This window comes from Akebia trifoliata, chromosome 12 (genome assembly GCF_017979445.1).
Source record: "Akebia trifoliata isolate Shusen 1 chromosome 12, ASM1797944v1, whole genome shotgun sequence".
Taxonomy (NCBI): Eukaryota; Viridiplantae; Streptophyta; class Magnoliopsida; order Ranunculales; family Lardizabalaceae; genus Akebia; species Akebia trifoliata.
The window spans coordinates 4,908,685-4,920,326 of NC_141386.1; the positions used below are offsets into that span (position 1 = coordinate 4,908,685).

The window sequence follows — 11,642 nt, forward strand, 5'->3', positions numbered from 1 at the left end:
TGTTACTAGACCTAAAAATCTTATGTAGATCCTTTACTCAATGTATATTTGGTGGACCCACTATCTAAAACTGGGATGATCGGTGATTTCTAGCCATTTGATTCAATCATTTTTCTTCATGGTTATCTAAACAGCCTCATGGGTGAGTATAAAAATGATCAAATCCCATTGGACCATGTTTAAGCCTTTCAATCGTATCTATAGGTCTTATGTCAATAGAAGGAAGAGCTTGCATAAAAGTGCTTCTTAGAATCACTTCCGTTGGATGGACTTTTGGTGTGAATGTTAGAATAACAATGTTTAAAAAATGCATTTTAGAAAATGAACCCTTTTTTTTTTTTTTTTTTTTTGATATTTTGATTATTTAATTTAAAAGGATAATTTTAAGTTCCTTCAGATTCCCGCAAAAGCCAAGAGTCAAAAGTGGGTCGTAGACACTAATCATTTTCAATTTTTCCCTTTGTAGGAATCATTTCTTAGGTAATCATCAAAAGTTAATTAAAGAGAGATTCTACTGTCATGCCAACTTTTGCTAACAGCACCCCAATTCATATGTAAATCACCAAAGAATTAAGACACATCTTGGGGTGCTGTTAGTAAAAGTTGGCTTGCCGATAGAAGCCCTCCAATTTACTCTCCAAACATGCTCCCAAATTCTATAAATACAAAGCTACTGAAAACCATAACAAAGTCTTACATTTGGAGATAAACAAACATAATTAAGCAAACCATCAAAGAAAGCCCATTACCCACATAAAGTACATTGGAGTGAGAAACAATATGAGAAGAAGGACAGATGAATACTTAGCAGCTTTCTTCCTCTCTGGGGAGAGGTTCATGAGATCTAAAGATGAAGAAGTTTTCAAAAAGAAAACCAGCAAGGCCTCCACCGATGAGAGGCCCAACCCAATAGACCCAATGATCTGTCCAGATCCCACTCACTAAAGCTGGCCCAAAGGATCTTGCAGGGTTCATGGAGGCCCCTGAGAATGGCCCACCAGCTAAGATATTGGCTCCAACAACAAACCCAGTAAGTATTGGGCCTAGCCCATCAATAGATCCCTTTTTGGGGTCAACTATAGTAGCATAGACAGTGAACAACAATGAGAATGTGAGAATTATCTCCCAAATCACCCCTTGTAAGGCTCCCACCCCAACAGCAAGTGTGTGCACTGGAGTGTCCTGCACAAATGAAAACCATATATAAATGTAAATAAAAACAATATTTATTTTGCTCACATTCATGTTTCAATCAAGAGAGATTACAGACTAGTTACTTGATCCGATCCGATAACCTAATAGATCAGATTCTTATGGGTCAGAACCTTTTTGGATCGAGTTATTAGATCGATTCGGATCATATAAAATCCGGTTTTGTAGACAATATAAAATATACATCATCTATTTAAAACGTAAAATTGAGGAATATTATTATTTGTTGAAAAACCGTCATCTTATCTTTAAGAAAGGATGTATAATTGGAGAGAGTTATATGTGTAAATGTGGCTCACCAATCCTGTGAGATACTTTAGGAGAATGCAAGCTAGGGAAGAGGCTAAAAGTTGATCGATCCAATAAAGAATGGATCGAATGATGGTGATGTGTCCTCCAACAAGGAGACCGAGCGTGACAGCGGGATTAAGATGGCCACCGGAAATTTGTAAACCAGCAGAGATCATCACGGCTACTACCAATGCATGAGCCACGGCCACGGCAAACAGACCCACCATGGAATCTCCAACCAGCTTATCTATAAATCAGAATTAATTAAAATACTTTCTAAAACTTGAAAATTCGGACATCCATCAACTTGACACTTGTCAAATGTCAAGAATCGGACGACTATACATATATAAACACACAATCCCAACCACTAAAATAAAAAAAATCCAATCGTCTAAGGGCTTTAGTTTTGTGTCTTAACCATCAGGGCCGACCGGCCTTGAGCATTTTATGAGCCATTTTTCATGATTCTGAATCCACGGATCAACTAAAGCGTGGACCGAGGTCTCCATTTGGGCCATGTGGACTGTCACATTGATCCAAATGACACATCATCCCTATAGAGTTCATGGTCTGGATTAAGGTTTTTTTTTTTTTTTTTTATAATAAGTAATCTTTAGCCTCTGAATTCCAAATTCAATAGTGAAAAATGTCCTTTATACAAATTTTTTTTAAATATGTACATGTGGCATCTCAATACAACCAAATCCATATAAGAAAAAGTTTATAGGGGCCGAAAGGCCGGGCCCATAAAACAATAGTACTTCTTTCACAAAAGAAAAACATTTGAGGGTCCTCATCAAACAAATGCCTGAGACAGAAGAATATTCGTAAGGATATTCTCAGGAAAACGTCTCTCCAATAAGAGTACCAATCCCTAGGAAATTAAATTCATATGTAAGAAATATGTATTTTCCTTCCATCTACACTCGAATATAAGTATTTATCCATCGATTCACCATCCAGAACGGTGTCGTTCCTTTAACAATGTTAAGTGTCTTGTGACACATTTTTATTGGACTTCAAATGCATCTGGCTGTGTGCACAACTGGGTTAAGAGCCTTAGGTGTTTTAAATTTTAACAAAAACATGCTATGTAGACACCTTACCTTTATTATAGGATAGGACAACTCGATGCCCATTCCTATAAATTAGGTTAGGTGTCTAGGTGGCATGTTTTAGTTGGTGTTTAAAACACCTCGGGCTTTTAATCAAATCATTCGCACAGTCCAATGTGTTCATTTTGTAATGGGTAAGCTACTCAAAGTTGTTTCGCAATGTGTTAAACCAACTAAGCTGTGGATCTCATCTAAGTCGTAAGTATATTCATAATTCCATATTCAGATATGAATAAAATATTCGGACCCAGACCAACATTGAAAATTGGATCATAATAATTAGGGAAAATTATTTAAAGGACCCTAACGAAGGGATTTCTTTCTATTTAATCCATAAGTTTTGCACGATAACTTGATAGGACATTTAGTAAACTTTTTTCTTTCTTACTAATCCTTCATTTTGTTAAACTCGACACTGGTAAAACCAATTCTTTTTCAAGTTTCGAGTTTTTTCGTCTAAAATACATAGAAAGCTCGACTAAAAACTTGAGATAACAGCTTGTTTAGATTATTTCAAGCCAAAAGAATTTTTTTTTTTTTTTTTTTATTATCAATTTTTATCCAAAAATTAAGAAAAAAAAAATCCTAATTTTTTTATATACATCTTTAAAATATTTGAAAACACTCTTGAAAATGACTTTTACTTCTTTCTTAAATCTTTTCTAATAGAACGAAGTCTTCGGAAGTTGATTGAGATGTCAAAAATCTAATATTTTTAGATGAAAACGATGACTTCAAACAATTAAGGCATTCAATCGTGAAAAAAGTGGGAGATGAGGTCCAAAGATCATTAAGAAAAAAAAAATTTACTAAATAAATTATCAAGAGATCGTCCAAAACTTAATAATTATTTAAAATGAACTCCCTCTATCAGGATCCTTTAAGTAATTTTCCTAATAACTAAAATCATAAAACTATCGGGGGGGTCAGATACTCAGTTTGAATTAGTTTCAAGATTATAAACATAGCTAGATTTAGAGATATCATCCCTTCATTCGGGTCAGTCAGGCTGGATCAAGTAATGTTGGGTCAAGAGATATTAAACCATATTCAACCCATTTTTATTCTTAATCGGTTACTCCACGATCCAAACCCACTAAATTTTTATTTTCAAATCACTTGGATTTCGGATCAAGTTCAACCTATTTTATCTTGAAAAAGTGTACCAATCCCACGGTTGGGGTTAGAAAGGTCCAAATGATAAATAGGAATATTTTAGAGGATTTTTCGAGTACGAATTTGCTGTTAAAAAATTTATGTATTAAGCTGATGGCCCAATGCCTTGACGCCATGTGTCAAAAGTACGCCTGATTGGTTGATGTAGAGAAAATTTCTGAACAGTTGAAGTTCAAATTTTAATTTTTTTTAAATACAAGTGGTGTCATGCGATTGGTTCATCAGCTTAGTTACAGAAATTCTTTAACAGAAAAGAAAATTCGTGATTTACTTTTTTCTATCTTCAAACCACGTTTGACGCACAGAATTAAGAGCACAGCTGAGATAGGAGGAAAACCAAAGGTTTCCTAGAGATTAGTGTAGAAGTTCAAGAAATCGGCTTCCCTGGGGAATCCCTAGAAAAACTTCCACTCTTGGTCGTACGTTTGACGCTAAGAGTACAATTTTCCAATTTGAGATCATCGGATCATATTTTGATCTTTTAAGCTTCCCTTACTGATTCTTTAAAAATATTAACCTCATACGACGTTTGAGGTTCTCCATCAAACGAAGGGCTGAGAGAGAAGGATATTCCCTAGTATATTTTCATATGCAGTGACGTTCAAGATAAGACTTACTAATCTCTAGAAAAGATATCGTATTCCTCTCATCTCAGCCGTCGATTGGAAAAATCCCTTTGATTTAACAGAGGTCGAACAGGGATTTGCTGTTAACAAAAATCCGTATTAATCTGATGATCCAACGAAATTACGCCACGTGTCATGATGTATACACGTGGAGTGATGCCATTGGAATAATATATCAGAAGAATCCACCAGGCGCACGTTAGAAACTGGTCTAAGTTGGCCATGAAAATCAGTGAAAAAAGCATGAATAAGAGAGAGAGAGAGAGAGAGAGATGTATGTGGGCGTAGTGGCGCACGTTAGCAATAATGAGAAATAAATATACCAGCAGTGATGGCAGATCCAACACCAGCAAAGACAAAGAGGAAGGTGCAGATGAACTCGACGATAAGAGCTCGGATACAACCCGGCTCAGTCGCCTCTCTACCGTGTCCTAACGCGATCTTCCTCATTTAATCGTCTAGTCTCACCGCAATTACTCGCCGATTTCTTGGTGGTAGAAGTAGAACACTACTCTCTCTCTCAAAAAGAACTCTTGGTAGTAGGTTTGATAGACTGGAAGTAGTATATATAAATAAGGATGGAAAGGTTCTCTTCTGCCTCCCATCGCGTCACACGTACTACATGCTAGCCTTGTGCCCCCCTATGGGAGAAAAAATAATTTTTTCCTTAAATTACCAATACACCCTTTGAATTTCACGATAACTACTAAATAGGTTTGCCCTTTTTTACCTGGATTCGCGAATCTTTTGACATGGCTCTTTGTCTGTTTGCATGATAAGAGAGTAGCAAACGTTTCAAGAGAAAACCATTTCCTCAAGATAAAAAAACTGTTATTAGAAAATTAATTTTACTATCTGAGGAGTATCTCTTTATGGGAAAATGTCAAAAGGGCAGTAGGACTTTTTTTTTTTTTTTTTTTTGATAATTAGAGAGACTCTCTTTCTTTTTCAAGTTTTCACGAGAAATTTTTTTATTTTTTGGGAGAGGGGGGTGGGGGTGGATGAAAAATATTTTCTCGAAAGTAGGGGAAAAATTACTTTTTGAGGACAAATGAATTTTCTCAAGAAGATGAGTAATCATACAACTACAAATCGTATTTTTTCTTTTAAAGTAATTAGTTGGAAAACACTAGCCTCAAGCAAGGTTCGAGTTAGGAGTTTGCCCATATGGGGGGCAATTAAGAATGGAAAAAAAAATAATTGTAGGGACAATTAAGATTGGAAAAAAAAAATGTGGGGTCGATAGAGATAGAATTTTTTTTACGCGCACTTGATATTTGTCACAATAGCTTATTATTCCATGGATTTTGAAAATTCTTGTGGCCCCACTATAAATCCACCCCTGTCCTCGATCCACGATAAATGCTCTCCATCAATCACATTATTGAGATGTAGGGATTTCTTAAAAAAGAAATGCATCCCTAAAATATATATATATATATACTAATCCCTAAAATGCCAATATTGAACTTTAGGAAATTTATATTTTTGCTCTTATCCTAACCTATTTGATAGAGAAAAGTCCTAATTATTTTCCTTTGCAATTATTCAGACCTCAAAGAGAGTTAACGAACAAATCAAATGATATCTCTTAGGATTCTTTGCCAAGAACTAGTAAAACTACTAATAAAATAAATAAATAAAATTCTAAAATAAGTGAAGAGTAGGGCTAGCTTGATTAAAATGATCAAGCTTGCATTTGGGCAAGCCACATGTAAGGAAAACCCGTGAGAGCTAGTTATCTGATGTGAGCTAACTGGCTTTGGCCAATTTTTCCCTCCATGTGAAAATTGAAAATTTTGATATGCGGTCTACGAATTTTAGAAATCAAATTTCGATAGCCTAAGGCCATTGATATTTTTGTGTTCCCTAGACTTGATGACTTAAAGTTATCAAATTTATCTCATTTTTCATTAATTTGATTGTTTCGGCCCTTGAAAAAAAAAATTGACAATGGAAATTTTGATATCTTAGTTTGTCGAATATTGATTTTTTTCATGTTGTGTTCCAATGATTTATTTATGCAATTCTAATTTTTCTTCTACGATTACTCTACAAAAATCATGTTTAACTTGATCTTCAGAGTGTTTGCAAGTGGGTTTTTCATTTAATATGCAGAAGCATCAAAATAGCAATTATAAAAAGATTCGAGAGAGATTGTTGAAAGAACTGAAAAGTCGGATTTTACACCCTCCCCCCCAATACATTCCTAAAATCACTTACCCTATAGTTGTGCAACCTCTTTGAAGTAAAATGTAATCTTATCCCAAAGATTTAGAGTTTATTTAATGAATCACCTTCTTCTATTTTACCATGAATAGTTATTTTCTAACTCTATTTTTTCATACATTCTTTGTACGCTCCCTAACCTAGTAGTTTCAGAACAATAAATATTTTTCTCAAGTATCTCGAAGTGAAGGATCTACAGTTCTATGATGAGAATGTAGAAACAAATTATCACTACTCTTTTATTATATTCAAAACCAAGTCTTTTGATATTCTGATATTGAAAGTGATTTCATATCTATTTTCATCTAAGATTATTTTGGATCTTCATCTTTTAAATTCTTCAAATTCAACATTAATATCAAGAGAGATTGCAATTGGCCAATGTCGAACATGTACCCAAATCATCTTAATAAATAATAATAATAATAAAAAAAAAAAGAATTAGTTAATCATTTATTATTTTTATATTTTTTTTTTCAAATTCATTCATTTCTAATTTGAACCTTTTCACATTGCTCGATCAATTTATTAACAAGATGATTTTCCTTGAAGTATAGTGAAATTGGTTAGTTAGGTATTTTAGTGATTCCAAGAGAATGTATGGTTGTTCTTCATCCCACCTTCAAAAAAGCTGAGTTATGACATGCTGGCTGATTAGAAAACGGTCTATTTTAAGTCCTAAGTGGAACTCCTTGTATTTTCCTTCATTTTCAAATCTCTCTCTCTCTCTCTCTCTCTCTCCCTCCATTAGAGAGAGAGAGAGAGATTTTCCTTCATTTTCAAATCTCTCTCTCTCTCTCTCACGAATGGAATGAGAGCGTCGTGGCCTCTCTGTCATTAGTACCATTTACTTTTTTATTTTATTTTATAGAATATAGAGTGCCCACTTTTTCTATGTCAAATGGTGCATCTCTCTCTCTCTCTCTATGGTGCATCTCTCTCTCTCTTCTCCATAAGAGAGAGAGAGAGAGAGAGGAGAGAGAGAGAGAGAGAGATAGATAGATAGATAGATAGATAGAGATGCACCATTTGACATAGAAAAAGTGGGCACTCTATATTCTATAAAATAAAATAAAAAAGTAAATGGTACTAATGACAGAGAGGCCACGACGCTCTCATTCCATTCGTTTTGCTCTCTCCCTCTCTCCCTTTTTTAAAACATTTCCTTTTTACGCAATACTTGTTATTATTTGATGTGAAACCAACCTCTCATGAAGCTCTTCTGACTTGGCTTCGAGCCTAATATATATAGCTCATATTTTAAACCCATTACAACCATGAATTAATAATTGTTGATGGAATGATCTGCAACTACAGGAGCTATCTAATCCATGTGCCATTATTTGAATAGGCCATGTCGGGAGAAGAGAAAATGTTGCATTTCTAATTCTTTCACTTGTATCCTGACCCGACCTCTAACATGCATTTCAAGAGAAACAAGTACAATCACTCCAACTTAAGAAATTATCGTATTTCTTGAGAAATTTGATAAACTTGACGTTAAGAAGATGTCACTAATAAAAGAACATACCCACTTGAGAAAGGCAATCCTAAGGGATAGAGTCAATTAGGGACCAGTGGGGGTTATAGCCTCCACTGAACTTTTGAGAAAGAAAAAAACTGATTTAGACCCTCACGTTTGATGAATATTAGATTAGGGTGCGGTTGAGTGGATCCTTTGTAGTAATTTGTCCCTGTGTGCAGTGAATTTTGTTGGTTTAAGTAACACCACATCACCAAGACAAAAAAAAATTGTGCGTTCAAGAATTTTAGTTCTGGGACCGCTCATTTTCGAAATTTATGACTAGACTCACTCATTTTTAAATCTTATCTACAACATGATCCTTAGACGTTAGAGTGTTGGATTTTCTTTTCAACTTGTCAATGTCTACCATTTAAAATTCACTACAGAAAACTACAGAGGATCCCTTCCCAATTAGATATACCCCTGATTTGTTCAAATTGGTGACATATATGTTATAGCCCCCATTGTACTTATTATTGAAAAGAGTTGTGATAATCTGACACCCCCACAAGGCAAACTCAAAATACTCTCTTGACAAGTGATGTGCTAAAACCATAGATTTTCTTTTATCAAGATACACAACTTCACAAATTTATGAGGATGTGTGGTTGTATATCCCAAGGTATAAAGTTTATGGTTCTAGCACATGCCACGTTTGGAGAGTATTTTGAATATGCCACATGGGGAGTCAGATTATCACGACTCTATTGAAAAATATAAATACATCCCTTGCTAAGTTTGATTGAACTTCATTTTTTTATTACAAAAAAGAAAAGAAAAGTATAACAAGGTAATTTTAGCTCCTCGCATATTTGTTCTATAGTAGAGACCCCTGCCCTTTTCAAACTGACAACGTGTATCCTAAGCTCGATCTTCTCAAATTCACACCAACTCAAAATTCTTCGAAATTTTGTAAATTCTCCAAAGTAGGAGGAATTATCCGATTAAATCGACAAAGTAATGAGCTAATCGATGATTTATCAATAAATCATTGAACATAAAAATGACGTTTTAGAGGTTCTTGAAAAAATTCATCATCTTCAATTCCCTAAAAATCTTTTCTTATTCTTGAAGCTTTAATATTGAAGAAAATAAAATTTTGAGATATCAAGTCTAAACAAAGTTTTTTTCAAGTCTTAACATCTATTGTTTTAGTGGAAAAGTTTTGTCAATATTATAAAAATTATTGACCAACCATCATTTGTAGTTACAAGTGCAAGATTTTCATAGAAAGAAACCAAGATATTGGTCAGTCATCGTTAGCACACTTAACCCCCACTGGCCAAAAATCCAGACTCCGCCCTTGATCCTACCCAAATCAAATCTCATGAAACGATATATTACAATAATTATAATTTAACAAATAAAAATAACTCTAATAACACTAAAAATTAATCAATGTAGAAAAATAGAATAGTACTTCATTTGAACTTGACATGTGGAATCAAAAATGCAAAGCTTGATGCATGTACGATATAATGCAAATCTACGAGAAAAGACTAGTAAGTACCCAAGATTCCAATTGTATTCTATCGTTCTATTATCTTTTTTTCTTATGTGATTGACTGAATGGGTATTGATCCAAAGATCTATGATTATTGAAAGAAATTGAGAGCAACAACATCCCTATCTTTTCCATCACAAAAGCTATTATATTATGAACAATAATAAATTGACTTCCCCTCTACTCTCCTGATGTGACATGTGATTAAAACATTAGATTTCCTCGGGATACACAACTACACATCTCCATAAATATGTGTAATTTTGTATATCAAGAAAAAAATCTATGATTCTATGTACATGTCACATCAAGAGAGTAGAGGAGGAGTCAGAAAGCCAAGGGAATAATTATACAATTTTCATCTCAAACTCATTACTTTTGTCAAATTTTTTTTACTAACTTCATCGTTGGAGTATGATCACAAGATTTATAAAGTGAATAATTGAAAACTAGACGGCCATGATCATCCCATCAGATTGACTATGTAAAAAAACAAACAATGCCTTGGTTTAGTTCAAGAGTCAAACGAGCCAAGCCGAGCCAAACAATTAGTCATTTTCTCGAGCCGAGCTGAACCTGTTTTTTAAATTATTGCAACAATGAAAGCTTGTGGGATCCATACTCCACAAATACACGAATCTCATCATATCTTCAAAAGAAAAAGTCAAAACATGTTTTGCCACGTGTCATTATTCAGACCGTTGATCTAGTCAACCTTTCTAGCAGCATTCCCATATTCACCTGTCTAGGTGAGGATTGGCATTCATCCATTTTGCTCAAGTTTCGCTTTCAAGACCATCATCTAATTTGTCTTGTTGTCAATGTCTTTGATGGGCTAGCCCATCTGGTCAACAAAGTTGTGGGCCCATTTACAACATCATGATTATTTGATCAAGTGGCTGAGATCGAAAGAGAGTTAGATTTGACAGTTGCTTTCGTAACCGTCTAATCGATCACGTGGTACAAGAAGTGCTTTTGCTTGATAGTTACACATTTAAAATAAAATAAAATAAATCAAACAAGCGATTAGTCAACTATAGATTGATTCTTTAATAAGAAAATGTTTTATATTTTTTTATTGTCTTCAACCTTCAAATCTCAATAACAAGATGCGATTTTTAAGCAGAGTGATGTTCAAGGATTTTTTTGATGGCTATTTGTATAAGGGTTGTGCTGGAACCTCATTTCACACTTCTTGACGTGAGCGAGAATAAGAATCATAGATGCTTTTTAACTTGTATCTCGATAAAAAAAATATCTATGGTTCTTATTTATTTTCACATCAAGAAGTGTGATTTGTGATTTCAGTCTGACGTCACTTTAGCACTATTCTTTATATATATATATATATATATATTGAAGATTTAAAAAATAAATAAAACTGTAACAAAATACAATTGGGATTATTATATCTTGAACCATCATGATGTTGAATCATTGATTTTTTTTTTTTTTTTTTATCAGGATATTGTAAAGGGCCCACCAGACATTCAAAACTATAAATCTATCATGATCATGCAAATTTAAATACTCTTTGTTTGTTATTTAACTAATTTTTAGTTAAAGAAGTCAAATAAATAGATATAAAAACCTGGATCACAGAGGAAAGGTGGGACCACTCTCACCTAACCCGGATCGATGTGCACTTCATGATTGTGAAGAATTTGTTTTCTAGGAAATATGACTTTCTATGGAAAGTGGCTTTTGGGAAAGTGAATTTCTTTGGAAAATAAATTCTCTACAAGAGTTAGTTTTCAGTCTTGGGGATGAAGGATAATATAAAGAGAGAATAACATTAGATGGATGTGGAAATTATTTTGGTGGGAGGTGAGATAGAAAAACCTTTCGTTTTAAATGGTAAAATATATGATTATAAACCTTAAAATGCAATTTTGTTTTTCGGAAAAAAAAATTTCCATCCATTTTTCTGGCAAAATCATAATGACAGCTTAACCCCTGAA

General features: G+C 33.9%; 1 protein-coding gene across 1 annotated transcript; it reads right to left on the reverse strand.

Moving 5' to 3' along the window:
- Positions 1-644: 644 nt before the first annotated feature.
- Positions 645-4,967, reverse strand: TIP4;1 (tonoplast intrinsic protein 4;1). The gene is made up of 3 exons (XM_086419522.1): positions 4,747-4,967; positions 1,512-1,750; positions 645-1,182 (listed from the first exon to the last, which is right to left on the reverse strand). The coding sequence occupies exons 1-3, from the start codon at positions 4,871-4,873 to the stop codon at positions 805-807; spliced, it is 744 nt and encodes a 247-aa protein (XP_086275648.1). The 5' UTR covers positions 4,874-4,967; the 3' UTR covers positions 645-804.
- Between the last annotated feature and the right edge of the window lie 6,675 nt (positions 4,968-11,642).